This window comes from Zootoca vivipara, chromosome 6 (assembly GCF_965207765.1).
Source record: "Zootoca vivipara chromosome 6, rZooViv2.hap1.1, whole genome shotgun sequence".
NCBI classification, from domain to species: Eukaryota; Metazoa; Chordata; class Lepidosauria; order Squamata; family Lacertidae; genus Zootoca; species Zootoca vivipara.
This window is the reverse complement of record NC_142589.1, coordinates 48512866-48529427: the sequence shown is the minus strand read 5'-3', so window position 1 is coordinate 48529427 and position 16562 is coordinate 48512866. Positions and strand designations below refer to the sequence as shown.

Genomic DNA, 16562 nt, shown 5'->3' with positions numbered 1-16562 from the left:
TACAGGGGTTACCTAGATTTTGCTGGCTGCATTCTGAAGCTAACATTCAAAAAGTGTGCACCTCAGTTCTCATCTGCTTTACCTGATTTTGTAAGTGAAATAAGACAGTGTACTTGATGCATTTGATAATTGCCTATAAAAACTCATGCCAAAACAGCAGGTAGAGTTCAGTTCAGCTAGAGTTCAATTCTGTACATCAGAGGTGGAGAAACTCATGCCGGGGTCTGAATGTGGTCCTCAAGGCCACTCTGCCTGGCCCTTGGGACTTTCTCTATGCCACACACTCACCAGGCCTACTCTGGACATTCTCAAGTGATTTTTCCTTTCTGAAATGTGTCCTTGAACTGTGATAATGCCACTTCCTTGTCTAGATAGAGAGATAATTGTGTGTGCGCGCATGCACCTTGCTGTATAAAGTTAAGAGTTGTTTCCATTGCTTTTGCTTAGGGTCCTCTGTTCATTTGTGGTGCCAGGGCAGGATCTGGGGCCAGAAATCTAGGGCCACAATATGCAGCAAGACTGGCTGACCACATTTGAAGTAATATACATTACCATCTTGTGGGACCCAGGTGGTGCTGTGGTTAAACCACTGAGCCTAGGGCTTGCTGATCAGAAGGTCGGCGGTTCGAATCCCTGTGACGGAGTGAGCTCCCGTTGCTCGGTCCCAGCTCCTGCCAACCTAGCAGTTCGAAAGCACGTTAAAGTGCAAGTAAATAAATAGGAACCGCTACAGCGGGAAGGTAAACGGCGTTTCCGTGTGCTGCTCTGGTTTGCCAGAAGCGGCTTTGTCATGCTGGCCACATGACCTGGAAGCTATACGCCGGCTCCCTCGGCCAATAATGCGAGATGAGCGCGCAACCCCAGAGTCGGTCATGACTGGACCTAATGGTCAGGGGTCCCTTTACCTTTACCTTTACATTACCATCTAAGAGGAGGGGGCCTATGACTATTAGGTTCAGGTAACCTCATCACTGCCCCTGTCTAGTAACAAAACATTCTGGCTTTGCCTTGGTTAGGACTGAAGACCCATTCACGTTGTATAGCTATCTCAATCTGATTATTTTGTGCTGTAATGGTCGCTGAATTGAAATTACACACTTGACCCAAAATATCACTTAACTAATAAAGAGATAGAGCGCTTCAGTTATTTCAGTTTTTGAAACAGAGTTTGTAAGCCTTGAATATCCTGCACTTTATTTATTTATTTATTTATTTATTTATTTATTTATTTATATACTGCTATGTAATTAAAATAATAGTGGTTTACAGCAATAAAACGCAAAATCATTTTAAAAACTGTATAAGCAAGTTAAAAGGATGTTAACCATTGTGGAAAGGCAAGCCTGCACATGAGTCTTTTGGGGGGTATTTCAGATGCAAGATGTATTATCCTGGGGAGGTGACTTAGTCTTGTTAGTCTTCAATATTCTTCAGCAGAGTTCTACCATATGAACACCCGAAATGCCAGTTGCATTTGGCCAGCCTTCAACAATGGCATGTATTGTGCAGCAGGAGCCACGTGTGATCATTGTATGACATTTGAACAGTGGTGATTCTGTAAATGATTGCTAATTGAAGACATTAACCACTCACCAGGAATACTGGTACCCACATCCCTTACAATTGTGTCATTCAAAGTCTTTCCTTTCTCACAGCCTTTGGGGAAGTCTGCAGTGTTCAGTGAGGTTTTCATCACTTATTTATTTCTCATCACTTGTTTATAACTGAGAGCTGCCCCAGTATTAACAGTATCAAGAGTCTTTTTTAAAAAAGTTATAGCAAAAATGTTTTTCTTTTTCTCACCATTCACTTTAAATACTATGACTCCTAAACATTTTTCAGTGTATATGAATAGTCATCTACAGTATGTGACATTAATAACAATAGTTGGATAACTTTGACAAAGATATCTCAATGTCTACTATGTCTTGCAAAGGGAGTCTTGTGTTTCATCTTTGCAGTAGAAATTGGTAATGTTTATACATTATGACAAACCAGGGTTGCTGGATTTTTGTGGTTTATTTTGCACAGGCAGAAATCTGCTGCAGATGGCCTGATTGCTCCCATTTGCTCCTCCACTGGCGAAGCCAATCAATAAGCTGTAATTCAGCTTGGCTTCCCATGATGTTCAAACTCCCCAGGATCATGGTTTATTTCTTAAAAACAAGCCAGGACAACAAACCATGGTTGGAGGTCAGCTAGTGACCCCGGTTTGTTAGGGAGCAACAGACCACAATCCCTAGTTAGATGTCATGGGAAGCAGAACTTAAATGCAGCTTTCTGACTTGTTTCTCTTGCTCATGCCAGAAGCAAATGGCCATTGTGCATGAGCACACATGATTAGTTGGCAACCCTTTTTATAATGATGTGCGAATGCAGTCAGTGAGCAAAGGTCAAATTGCAGGTGGATGAGAGAGTTGGAGCCTTTCCTCTGCTTGCTTCATTACCCCATGAACCCCCCCCCCCCGAGACTGACTGAGAAAGCTGTAGGCTGTTGTAAAATCTTGTTCAATTGATTTAAAATCTTGTTTAATTCTGCTATTATGAATGAAGCAGTAAACTTAGTTATATACACATCTTGCTGGTAAGTGAGACTGTAATTTAGAAATTTAGAAATTAGGTCGCACGGTTTTAAAGAAACATAGCTCTTTGCTTTCAGAATTGGACATTTTGGAAATGCATTGTACTGTTGTTCACATTGCGCTATCTGGGCTACAAACCACAAACCTGAGGCTTGAGGTCTGTTCAGCTGGGAACTTTGAGTAGCATTCATTTTCATTTAAAAAGGCAGAGGCAAACTGGCTCGGCCACATTTTTATGTTGTTTGGTTCATGCTCTTATTCAACTTATTAAAGTGATGTATGGAAGTGAGAGCTGGACCATAAAGAGGGCGGATCGCCGAAGAATTGATGCTTTTGAATTATGGTGCTGGAGGAGACTCTTGAGAGTCCCATGGACTGCAAGAAGATCAAACCTATCCATTCTGAAGGAAATCAGCCCTGAGTGCTCACTGGAAGGACAGATCCTGAAGCTGAGGCTCCAATACTTTGGCCACCTCATGAGAAGAGAAGCCTCCCTGGAAAAGACCCTGATGTTGGGAAAGATTGAGGGCACTAGGAGAAGGGGACGACAGAGGATGAGAGGGTTGGACAGTGTTCTCGAAGCTACGAACATGAGTTTGACCAAACTGCGGGAGGCAGTGGAAGACAGGAGTGCCTGGTGTCCTATGGTCCATGGGGTCACGAAGAGTCGGACATGACTAAACAACAACACCCCGTGTTACAGACGGGATCCGTTCCAGAGGCCCGTCTGTAACGTGAAATGCCTTTAACTCAAAGCGCTGTGTCTGCGCAGACGTGTGGCACGATTTGGTACTTCTGCGCAGGCACAAAGCGCAATTTAGCGCTTCTGCGCAGGCGCGAGCGGTGAAACCCGGAAGTAACCCGTTCTGGAACTTCCGGGTTGCCGTGGGACATAACGCGGAAAGACGCGACATGAAGCGGATGCAACATGAGGTCTGACTGTATGGAATTTTAAACTGGGGGAAGTATTGTTTTTGTTTGTTACTGTGTTATATATTTTAATATTGTAAACAACCTTGTGATTTGTTGAAATGTGTTGTAGGATACAAATATTTGTATAAATGAAACAAAATAACATGGGTTTCTGGAGGTATTTTCTTGTATCCTAGGATGGCCTCTTTTCCAGGGAACTTCCAATGTAGCCTTTACCGGTAATATTATCTGCTTAGGAGGGAGAGAGCCTAATAATCACCATTTTACACCGCTAAACACTTGAAGGAGGCAAAGGCTGATCACAGTTGGGAGAAACATGGTTCTTGATCAGTTGGGCAAATTGGCCAGGGGGTTCCAAACCAATGAGTTTTAATGGCAGAAAATTCATGTTGAGACTCAAGACAGGATAAGCATAACATACAAATATATTTTATTTTTTGTTCCAGGTACTCGTGAATACGGCTTGCTGTATTTTGATGCTGATTGCTAAACTAATACAGGGTGTTGTGTTTGGTCCCCTCCGTGTTAGTGAAAGACAGGTAAGAAAGTCCTGTAGGTCTTGCTGGTGGGTAGACTTAACAAAGAACTTTGTGATAGGTGGATTAGTGATTTTCATTTTTCATCTGGGAATATTTGGTGTTACTCAGGATTAAATTTAACCTCCAGGAATATGTTTGTACGTAACCTTCCTCCTTATTCACTATATATAGAAAATAAAGTCTTGCTTACAGGTACATCTTTATCTGACCATGGTATGCAGATCAATTCGGGTAATTATAGAAAGTACAGTAATTTAAAACTTAGGCTGTGTTGCTTAGAGAGGTACTGGCTCAGCTCCAAAGTTGAGAGGTCTTTGATTATACTAGATTAGAGAACAGATGGGGAATCTGTGGCTCTCCAGCTGTTGTGGCTCTCCAGATGTTGTTGCACTAGTGTTCTCATCATCCCGGACCATTATCCATACTGGTTGGGACTGATGGGAGTTGTAATCTAAGAATATCTGGAGGACCACAGACTCACCATCCTTGTATTAGAAAGTGCTGCTGAGATCATAGCTGTCGAAGTTTTCCCTTTTCTCGCGAGGAAGCCTATTCAGCATAAGGGAATTTCCCTTAAAAGAGGGAGAACTTGACAGCTATGGCTGAGATATTTTGATGAAGGACGGTATATAAATCTTTTTTTTAAAAAAAATAATGTTAATAAAGGAAGATGAGTTATGCTTATGCACTCTAAAATTAATTCTGGGTTTGAAAATGAAACCTAAGAGACTTTGGTCACCCTCATTAAGCCATAGATTAGATTTTTTCAAGCAGCCTAACAAGCAACAACATCCTGATTACTGAGGAAAACACCCAATTTCTCAATACGTATTCTTGAGCTTGCAGCATATACAGTACATGTGAAATCTGAGTAGTAATGCATAGCCTTGTGAGGTTTGTGTAAACCAGGCTGTTGACTAATTAAAAAATAATAATTCTACTTTACAGTGAATTTTATTTGAGTCCTTGTAGTTACACAGATAAGTTTGACAACATAACAGAACAATCCTACTAGAATGGGGAAAAATGGTGTAATAATAAACTCAAAAAATGTTTCAAAGGCATCCAAGTATCTTGTCAGGACACTTGTAATTTTAGAATAAACCTCAAATAAGTGATGTATATTCACTAACTATAGCATCCAATAGACTTATGAAAAGAAGATGCTATGTTGCTTATATGCAAGTAAAGATGCAAGTTACTTGTGGCTCACTCCATCACACGGTATTATATACTAGATTTGTATTGCATTTTCAATATTAATCAAGCATAAAACAAATGGTGAATAACAGAAAAGCATTGTACAATTCAAAGCGGAAATATGAGGATGGCAAATCCTAACAAATTGGTCAATCATTGTGTGCTTATTGTACTCAAAATTGCATTTCTGTGCACTCTGGCACTCATCACGGTCCTCCGTGCGCCAGTAGTGGTTTAGCCATGCTGGCTACATGACCCAGAAAGTTGTCTGTGGACAAACGCCAGCCCCTTAGGGCTGAATAGCAGGATGAGCACCCCACCCTGTAGTTGCCTTTGACTGGACTTAACCGTCCAGGAATCCTTCACCTTTACTTGTACTCAAATACCTTGATACACTGGAGGGACAGGATGGTTGTGCTGTGCATAAGAAATAATTTATTTGCAATTTGGTTTTATTATATCAAGTCTGCTTTGTCCTCTGGCTACTTTTAGTTTATGTGATAGTTTCCCTCATAAAGCTATTTACCAAACTTTAGTATACCAGACATCAAGATTAATTATGTTTTTAATTATATATTTAGTACTCCATGTTGAACAAAGTACCTGTCCCCAGATATTCACTTAAAAGATTTCCCACAGATTAAAACCCTCCCTAAGAAGCAATAACAAAAAATTCTGCCAAATATCCTTACTTCCTTGTACACTATCCACCATTTTTGTAGTGTCATCCAGAATCTGTAGCTTACAACTATCATTATCTGTGACCATTGGCCAAGTTGTCTGGGGTTGATGGGAGTTGTAGTCCACACAATCTGGAAGGCAACACTTTGACTAACCCTGTCTTAAGAGTATAGCCTGTGCACCATATTTTTCTATCTCTTACTTCCTAGTAAGGACCTCTTGCATTTTAAAGAATCAGTGTCTTTGCGGGTTAATGACACCGCTCCACATCTAAGGTAGATTCTTAGCTAAGAATGTGGGCATAACCCCTCAGCATAATAACTTGTAACAGCTGTTTTCATGTGTGTGCTTGTAGCTCCAATTCTTGAAGAATTCTTTTTAACTACATGTACAAATCTATTTCAGCATCTCAAGGATAAATTTTGGAACTTCATCTTCTACAAGTTCATCTTTATTTTTGGTGTACTAAATGTTCAGACGGTGGAAGAAGTGGTCATGTGGTGCCTTTGGTTCTCCGGGCTCGTGTTTCTGCATCTTATGGTTCAGCTCTGCAAGGATAGGTTTGAATATGTAAGTTTTTGGCTGGTGGTTTAAAGTTGAGGATGGGGGTTCTTTTATACAGGAGTGTATGTATTCTCTTGCCAAAGAAATCTAAAGTTGATACGTAGAATAAATGATGGAAATCAGTTTGAGTTGTTTGTTTTTGCTTGAGCTTGTCGATCACCTCTATGGTAAAGAACAAATAAATGCTGGAACGCTTTTCAGCATACACCTCCTGTTCAAGTTGCACTTCAGTCTATGTGCCAGTTTTCTGTGCTTCTTTTCAAGTTCTTTAACATGCTTTGGCTCTGCAGGAATTCAGTGTGTTTTGGAAGTAAATAGGAGCAATTGGTGTTTTCTAATGCCTTCATTTGTATATTTCAGCTCTCCTTTTCACCCACCACACCAATGAACAGCCACATCAGAGTCCTGACCCTGCTAGTAGCTATGCTTCTTTCCTGCTGTGGACTAGCAGTTGTGTGTGGTATTATTGGCTATACCCATGGAATGCACACATTATCTTTCATGGCAGCAGAGGTGAGATTTCTTGTTAGTGTGAGATTAATGTGCTCAACATTTTCTGGTTAGCCTTGTTTTATTTGTGCAACCTTGCTTGTGTACGCTCTAATTCTCTAGGCAGAATACATCAGAATTTATTTTTGATTCACAGAGTATCCAGTGAATAGGATACTGCATTTTATGCTCAAGATTATTAATATTTTTTGCAGAAAGCAGTGTGAGCAGTTAACATTCTGTTGTCTGGGCTTAGGAAAACTCAAGTCACTGTATGAATTGGTGAATGTAGCCTGTTTGAAATAATTGCCCTCTGTATTAAGTGCTAATACTCTTAATGGTTCTAAAATATATTTTATTTCAGGATGGTTTACAGCATTCATTCATAATTGAGTTTGTGAGCCCTTTGATCTCCAGGAGTCCCTAAACTAAATGAGTATAAGAGAAGGAAAGGAAAGAGAAATAAAATGTAAATTTAAATGAATAACCAGTTGTATAGAAAAGGAAATAATGGTTGCAAGAGCAACCTTCTACAACCTTCTACAAAACACTTTCAGGTGTTTTGGACTACAACTCCCATCAGTCTCAACCATCATAACCAATGGAATTATGCTTATTTGAACATAAGGTAGCACATGCAAATGGTCTCCTCCCGTAACTTGTGAGGAGGCAAGTTGCCCAATACTGCCTGTAGTAGCAGTTTTGGTGAGCAGAGGAGGAATTACTGAAAAAAGATGCCAGACAATGTTTTTAAAATGAAAATTTAATTAATTAACAACAACAACACCACCAGAGTTGTACCAAATTCAGCCATCAAGGACATCTCTTTTTATACATGGCTTATTATTTCCTTATACAACAAGCTACTACTTGTGGCACTGACCTTTTAAAAAAATAAATGGAAATCTGAAGGAAATATAATCCTCTTATGTCTTATGACAAATGATTATATCAATTTTCACTACCATCTCTAACCATTCTTAAGCTTCTCCCTAGAACAATAAGAACTATTTGCTTGCAAGAAGCTCCCTTCCTGCCCCGATCAGTCTTCCAAGGGGGAGAGCTTACAGACCATCTATTGTATGGTACCATTCTGTTTCCTTCTAAAGGAGCCCTTCTAATTCCTGGAGCTTATTCCTTCCCATAGGAAGACAGCATAGACTTGTTAGCAAAAGTTTAATACTGAAATTTAAGAAGCACATTTTGTCCTGCCTGTCTGGAAAAGCAGTTTTCTTGTTTTTCTAGTTCTCTGCCTCAGGTTTCTAGTTCTCTTATCAGGTTTCAAACAATTCCAGTGAATTGTTTCCTCTTTTTGTTCCCTACAGTCCCTACTTGTTACTGTGAGAACTGTGCATGTGATTTTACGGTAAGTAAAAGATTGGGGTTTAGGTAGGTAACAAAGGGCATGTGTTTGATTTCACACACAAAGCATGTGTGTTGTGAGGAGCATGCTTCAGTTGCCCAACTGTTCTTCCTTTTCTGTTTTATATTTATCCATGCAATTATTTTCAATAAATTATTTAATGGGATTGGGCGACCTTTGGCCCTCCAGAAGTAGCTGGACTACAACTCCCAGCATTCCTGATCCTTGACCCTATTGACCGGGACTGATGGGACTTGGAGGCCAATATCTGGGTTACCTCTGAATTGCAGGATGGTATGATTTGTTTTATGTAAAAGGCATAGAATAAAACATTAGTATATTAAAATATAATGGTGTTATTCTGAAACTTCGGGTTAAATTATGGTACTTAAAAAGGCATGCAGTAGGACTAGGATGTACAGATTGATCAACACCAAAGGCCACACCAGAGTGACTATCATGAGATAGAAGACCACATCTGATTTTCGTATTAAACTTAAATTTTTTTAGTACTTTCTTCTTTTAATGGTATAGTGACTGCTTCACTCTGGCTGGTGCACCTGTTCTTATATTCTTACTTATTCAGCAAATGAGTTAAATGAGTCAGTCTTAAGAAGATGTCTGATTTTATCAGCATTAAAGTTGAAAAATATAATGCACTTAAGTCCCTTCTCCTTTAACATGTTAGATTGTTTGCCTCAATATTTTCTATTTTTTCTTTGTAACTTTATTGACTTCAAATTTCTGTAGAAAAAATATGCAGTTAAATCAGAGTGGTTTATGGAATTTATATACCAGTAGGTTCCTTTGATCATATCTCTGGTGCAGTATGTGTTTTGGAGGCTTTTTTTCCCCAAATGGATTTTTTTTAATTTAAATGAAAGTTTTAAAATTTAGATTCATATTTTAAAAACTCAATAAGTGCCATGGTTTAAAATCAAATCTGAATCAAAATGTTTAATATAAACTTGTTATCTATTCATTCATAATGTCTTCCATCTCAATATGAATCTCTGTGAAACACATGAGTTTAAAATATATATACGGTATGTAGAAGACTAATTCAGGAATGGTGGGCTGGCATTACACACATGATACAGTAGATTCTTGTATATCTTCTTGTGTGAGCTGTAAATATTTACTTAAATTGTTAGCCACAATTATTTTATTAAATTTGTATATTGCCCATCATCCAAAGATCACAACATAAAAACACAAAATTAGAACACAGATACATAATAAAAACAAAAACAAACCAATAACCCCACTTCCACAAGCACATCTAAAAGGCCATAGATTGCTTAATCAATCAAAGGCCTAGTTATAGAGAAACGTCTTCTCTTGGTGCCTAATGATATGTAATGAAGGCATCTGTCGAGCCTCCTTGGGGAGAGCATTCCACAAGTGGGGAGCCACTGCAGAAAAGGCGTGTTCTCCTGTTGCCACCTTCCAGACCAGGACTGGTGTAATATGCTGAAATCACATTATTTACCTCAAATAAGGACATTCAGGTCTCTGAGCTTTGACTCCACCTGCCTTTGTCATTCCTAGCCTGGCCAAGTAAGGGGAGAATAGAGCCCACATGATGTATAACCCTTCTTTACAGATGTGCTTTAGGTGAGCAGATATGTACTAGTTTGTGTTAAGAATGAGTCTTTCATTAATGTTGATATTTCTAAAACTGGCAAAATGCTTTTCAAATAGCACAGTGTTCACTCCTTCCCTCACTTAGGTATGTCATTCATCTGTGGGATCTCAACCATGAAGGTACCTGGGAAAGCAAGGGAACGTACGTTTATTACACAGACTTCATCATGGAGCTAATGCTTTTGTCACTGGATCTGATGCATCACATTCACATGCTGGTATGCATTGTTAACTGATGAATCATGGCCTATATAGAATGGGAATAATATAGAACTGGCTTTTATAGAAGTGTTTAAAAACACCTTTATTGTTACTATTTATGGCTTGTTACGTCCTGCATCCTTAAGCCATACTAAAGAAGGATTGTGAGCATGTGGGGAGAGAACTGTGTGGGAGAGAACTTCAGCTTTGATTGCTATTTTTGCTGCAGTATTTCCTGCTGTAGAAGAGAAGAGCCACTTTCTCTTCTGGACTCTTTGATTGTGGGACCTGCTGTGGTAAAAACAGCAAGTGTAGCTTTATTTATGGATAACTATGCTGCTTTTCAAAATTAAAAGTTTTCCCAAAGTGACATACAATTGATATCATAAAACATTTAGTAGCAGCTAAATGTTATAGCCCAGGGATGGAAATAGGGTTCAAATTTTACAATCAATAACTGGCTCAAAAATATTTTCTCTGTAAACCAGGCACCCCCAAACTTTGGCCCTCCAGATGTTTTGGACTACAATTCTCATCATGCCTGGCCACTGGTCCTGTTAGCTAGGGATTATGGGAGTTGTAGGCCAAAACATCTGGAGGGCCGCAGTTTGGGGATGCCTGCTGTAAACTCTGGGGGCCTGCAGTGGCCGTAATCTTTGTTTGGGCCTACCTTTAAAACCAGCCTGAAACATGGGGCCCATTTTTACTTTCTATCTAAATGACCCCTTGCATCACTTTCAGCGCTACAATTCCGTGTTTCTATGCTGTTGTCACTCTAGTCAGGTCTTTCTCCTCCTTCCTTAATTCGGGGGGAAGGGGGGGGAGGAAGTTTGTTGCTGTTTGGAAGCCCAAACTAAGCAGCACTCTGAATGAGAACTCAATGAGCAGCTTGTTTCTAGTAAACTCAGAGAGAGTGCTGTGGCAGCTTTTAGGATGTGGCTGCATTGGGACTTCAAAGCCATATGCACAGTAGGCTAATTTCCGGCATTGTCTTTTTCTTGCCTGGTGTGTTTGCATGCCATTCATGTCATTCTCTTCTTTCTCTCCCTGTCCACCCACACCTTCTCTTATGTGCTGCTGGATTACTTAATGCTCTTTTAAATATTTGTTTGGAAGCTGTTTGGCAATATCTGGTTGTCAATGGCCAGCCTGGTGATCTTTATGCAGCTGCGTTACCTGTTCCATGAGGTTCAACGCAGACTTCGCCGCCACAAGAACTATCTCCGTGTGGTTGGAAATATGGAAGCGAGGTGAGCAAGTTACTCTTAACTGCACAAGAGTAGGAGAGAGTCCAGTCTCACAGTCTGCTCTTTTAGGATTGTACCCAGTGTTAGTCATGCTCAGAGTAGATGCATTGAAACTAGTGGGCATGACTAACTTAGGGCCATTAATTTCAGTAGGTCTGTTCTGAGTAAAACTTAGTTGGAGACAACCCTTAATTTCCTTGCCATCTGACTGTTACAAAACTGGTTTGCGAGGAGTAAACTTGCTGATCTTCGCAGTTCCAGTGATGATATGGTAATTTATTACTTATACCATGCCCAATTGACTGGGTTGCCCCAGCCACTCTGGGCAGCTTCCAGCATAATAAAAGAATAGCATAATGTCAAGCATTAAAAATCTTCCCAATACAGGGCTGCCTTCAGATGTCTTCAGAAAGTTGTGTAGTTGATAATGAGGATAGGCTTATTATTATTATTCCTTATCAGTGTTTCTTTTAAGGCTGTCACCGGATGAACTTAACCTTGGATTATTAATTTCACGAGTCTTAATTGTTTTCAAATCAATTGGGTCGTGGCAGAGTGGGAGCCTGAAGCACCTCGGGGTCTGTTGTAATGACCAACCATGACCTGGTGTTATTTCTGAAGAGGCTCTTGGTGAACTAGCTGAGCAGCTATTTTGAGTCTCCCAGTTCCAGCATAAATAGGCACTGAAATGGCATCCTCTTTGAGTCGCAGCTGGATATCTTTGCTCAGGTGGCATTTTGGTCTAGCTAGATACCGTATGCTGATGGTGGCGTGACCATCTTGGCTGTCTCTTAGTGCCAGACCCAGTTCATCGAACCGCCACCTGTCATGAACCACCATTTGCAGGATGGTCAGCAGAAGCAATGTTCTATGCTTATGATAATATCTTATTTTCTTGTTAATTATGCTGTTTTAAATGCACATTTTATATTTAACTTCCTTTAGTAATGTCTACTTATGAAACATCAAAGATAATTATTTTAACTTTGCTGTGTTAAATGTGCGTTCTGTAGTTGCCCTTTTATTTTGAAATCTTTATGATAATACGTTAGTTTCCAGTTAATTACCGGTATGTTGCTTTGAATGTATACTTTTTATTTGACTTTCTTCAGTAATATTTTATCTGATGTTTTAATGTTTTGTAAACCGCTGCGAGATTTTTTATTAAAAATACAAAGTGGTTTAGAAATATTATTATTATTATCAATCATAATCATAATCTTCACTTCTCTTCTAGGTTTGCGGTGGCAACACCTGAAGAGCTGGCAACCAACAATGACGACTGTGCCATCTGCTGGGATTCCATGCAAGCTGCACGTAAACTCCCTTGTGGGCATCTTTTCCATAAGTACGCACCTGGGGAGCAAACCAGGGTAGAACAAGTAGTGTGCTCTAATTGTCTGTAGTTAGTGGTTGAATCTCACTACACACTCATTTTGTCATTTTCATCTTTTTTTTTTTTAAGAAAACCAATTCAACAACATATATACTGGTTTTCTTTGTTAAAAGACACGGAGGAGTTGCCTGTCCTGCTCTGGCTGTACCCAGTGTAGACTGTGACATAGGAATGTAGTCTTATAACAAAATTTGTGGGACAGAATTTTTATATACTTATCCAGGACTGCAAAAATTAGTTCAATGTACAGAAGCCAACATTGATAGTGCAGTCTTCTCAGTACTTTAAAAAATGCACATTTTTTCTCTACATCTTACATAGTACAAGTGGTCTCCAACATGGCACATCTCCAGCACCTAAATACTTGCAGCCCAGATTTTCAACATTGTCAATGACTTCAGGTCAGAGATACAGTTTTAAAGACTCTGGAAGGCTGCACATAGTCCATCCTACCTTGTAACCCTCACAAGGTGGTTTACAGCAGTCAACCAATGTAGCAGCCCAGCCACACTTAATAACAAAGCCAGCAAATTAATGATTAAAACCAGGCATCCCCAAACTGCAGCCCTCCAGATGTTTTAGCCTACAATTCCCATGATCCCTAGCTAACAGGACCAGTGGTCGGGGAAGATGGGAATTGTAGTCCAAAACATCTGGAGGGCCGAAGTTTGGGGATGCCTGATTAAAACATTACCTGACCTCATATCAGATCATTCTATGTCTGCATGTAAGGAGAGAGCATATTGCTTGATTTGGTATTCATGCCCCCCAAATACATTTGGATACTGGAATAACTCTATTTACCAAGGACATACACACACCCTACTGGTTTACAGTGCAATCTTAACCATGTCTGTTCAGGAGTAATTCCTATTGCATTAGGTGGGTCTTACCTCCAGGTAAGTGTAGTTAGGACTGCAGTATTAGATTTTTAAAAACTGATTTATTAGCCACATTCATGAAGGATAGTGGTTCTTGGCCATGTTCTGCTGAATGCCTCTTGCTGGAGGGGCAAATTTAACGGCAGGCTCTTGCCATCATACCTTGCTGCTGGGCTTTGTGGAAGCCTTTGTCTGGCCACTCTTGGAGGCAGGTTGCTGGACTGGGTAAACATTGAGTCTTATCCAACAGGACTTGTCTTGTGCAATATATGAAGTATTCCTAAATAGGTGTGTCATTTTGGTTGGCATCTTTTGGCGGTTGCTTCTACTTATGTCATCAGTAACAAACTGGAGGAGAATAGAAACCAGGGACCAGTTTGTTGTCATTCATTACAAGCCGTGTCAAAAGTGGTATTTGTCAATGTTTCAAGGAGCCTCTAATAAGATAATTACCCACTACCAGCAGACACATTTACTCCTCTGAGAAACTTGGGCCACACCCCTTCAGAGCTGCTTTTCCACATACCTGAAAAAGTGGCATTGCTTTTCTATGAAGCCAGCTTATGCTTCGAATTATTGGGCTCTAGTATAATGAAACGAGTGATTTTGGTTGCCATAAGTCACAATATGCCTTGAGAGTGGGCCAGCATGCTGGTTATAATATGAGAAAAATGCCAGTTAACCCTTTTCCTTACCCATGGGAGCCCACACATTTTGGCCTTGGTTACTCCTATTTTGCGAGAATGTGGTAGGTAGCATATCTTGACTGCAATGCACAGTGCATAGGAGTCTAGAATAACCTATTAAACAATTATTTGCATTGTAGGTGGCAAGTCAATTTTAAGAATGTTATTAATGGGAAACAACTAGTGCAGCAATAAGTCTCAAATACAACTACCCCAAAAGGTTGCACCACCTTAAGTTTGTTGGCTTTCCAGGGGTACCATAATAATTATAATTATAATCATGTTTAGCCTGGAGGAGACTGAAAGGTGATATTATGACCACCTTCAAATATCTAAAGGGCTGACACATGGAAGAGGGATCAAGCTTGTTTTTTCCTGCTCCAGAGGGCAGGACCTGAACCCAATGGCTTCAAGTTACAAGAAAGGAGATTCTGTTTCAACATCAGGAAGAACTTTCTGAGGGTAAAAGCCGTTCAGCAATGGAACAGACTCCCTCGGAAGGTGGTTTTTGAGCAGAGGTCAGGTGGCCATCTGTCAGGGATGCTTTAGCTGTGATTCCTGCATTGCAGGGAGTTGGACTAGATGACCCTTGGGGTCCCTGCCAACTCTACAATTCTATGACTCTATTCTAAATTACTGCATATTCTTTTTCTTCTTCTGAGAGCAGATGAACATTCTGTAACTTCTTCCCAGGAAATTTAATTAAACCTCTCATTTATTGGTAGCTCATGCCTGCGCTCCTGGCTTGAACAAGACACTTCCTGCCCTACCTGTAGAATGTCCCTGAATATCACTGACAATCACCGTGCCAGGGAAGATCATCAAAGGGAGAACCTGGATGAAAATTTGGCTCCTGTGGCAGTAGCTGAAGGCCGACCTCACCTGAACCAACACAATCACTTCTTCCACTTTGATGGTTGGTTTATTTGCCTTTGACTAGTTGACTTGGCCAGAACATCTTTGGAAATGTAGGATTCTTTTTTTTTTTGAGAAGCCGCACCTTCCCCCATGAGTAGATGAAACCTAGATGAAACAGTCCCTATGTGCAGCAGGAACAGGCTTTTTGGTTTCTTTCAGGATAATTGTTTTCTCTTCCATTGATGAGAAGGATGTGTCACAGATGCAGGAAAGAGTTAATCCTTCCCTGTACACTGTCGCCCCTGCTTGAAATACTCTCATACTTCACCTTTTTTAAAAAAAGCTTTAGATTGGCTCCAGTAGCAGGCTTCTTGAAATCCGCCTTACTGTGACGAGGAGGAGTAAGAGTGAGAAACTCTTTCTGTGTGTGAGAGAGATAGAGAGATTTAATGAACAAGCTTGAAGCACATGCCAGCTCTGTGTGCTGGGCACCTGAAATGTGGCCAAGAACACTCACTCTATCCCTGTAGTACTTTTAAAGTTTGATTTTTATACTATAAGTGCAGATTATGTTTAATCATATATAACAGTTGCTTTTCAAGAGAGGAAAATAAAGGGGAGGAGAGAATTGATAAGAGCATCTAAAATGCTCATGACATCTATTGAACCTTGTAATAATAATTAAGAACCGAGGAATCATTAAAAATATTGACAGAACCATAGGCGATTGTGGTAATAACTCAGAAGCACATTTCACACGCCTTAACTGCTGCTTTCTCTTTCCCAGGTTCTCGCATCGCTAGCTGGCTGCCCAGCTTCTCAGTGGAGGTGATGCATACCACCAGTATTCTTGGTATTGCGCAAGCAAGCAACTCTCAGCTCAATGCCATGGTAATTCCTATTACTATTTTGCACGCTGCTCTGTTTATTCATTTATATGTCACCACCAGTGTATGTGCTGCTTTAGAGAGTAAGTGCAAAAAGACAGGTGAAACTTGGAAAATTAGAATATCGTCGAAAAGTGCATTTATTTTGGTAATGCAACTTATTATTTTTAATTTTTTTAATTTTTACAAATGCTTTCTTTTGGAAATTCCACAGTAATAAAACAAATAGTTACAATAATACAAAAATAAACATCGCTATTACATTCCATTTATAATTGACCCGCCTAACGACAAATTATTACAATTACAACAAATAAAGGCTTGACATATCTTGCTTTCCGTGTCATGCATCTATCTCATATATTGGTTTCACCTTTTAAGTTGCATTACTGAAATAAATGCACTTTT

At 39.9% G+C, this 16562-nt stretch overlaps 1 protein-coding gene across 1 annotated transcript in view; it reads left to right on the top strand.

The window, feature by feature from the left end:
• Positions 1 to 16562, top strand: part of AMFR (autocrine motility factor receptor) — a 36260-nt gene that overhangs the window by 5903 nt on the left and 13795 nt on the right. Inside the window, exons 2-10 of the mRNA XM_035118147.3 lie at positions 3962 to 4054; positions 6341 to 6505; positions 6860 to 7012; positions 8314 to 8354; positions 10084 to 10216; positions 11316 to 11449; positions 12684 to 12794; positions 15135 to 15325; positions 16055 to 16158. Coding sequence (XP_034974038.2) covers positions 3962 to 4054; positions 6341 to 6505; positions 6860 to 7012; positions 8314 to 8354; positions 10084 to 10216; positions 11316 to 11449; positions 12684 to 12794; positions 15135 to 15325; positions 16055 to 16158 — 1125 coding nt within the window. The remainder of the gene's footprint in view (positions 1 to 3961; positions 4055 to 6340; positions 6506 to 6859; positions 7013 to 8313; positions 8355 to 10083; positions 10217 to 11315; positions 11450 to 12683; positions 12795 to 15134; positions 15326 to 16054; positions 16159 to 16562) is intronic.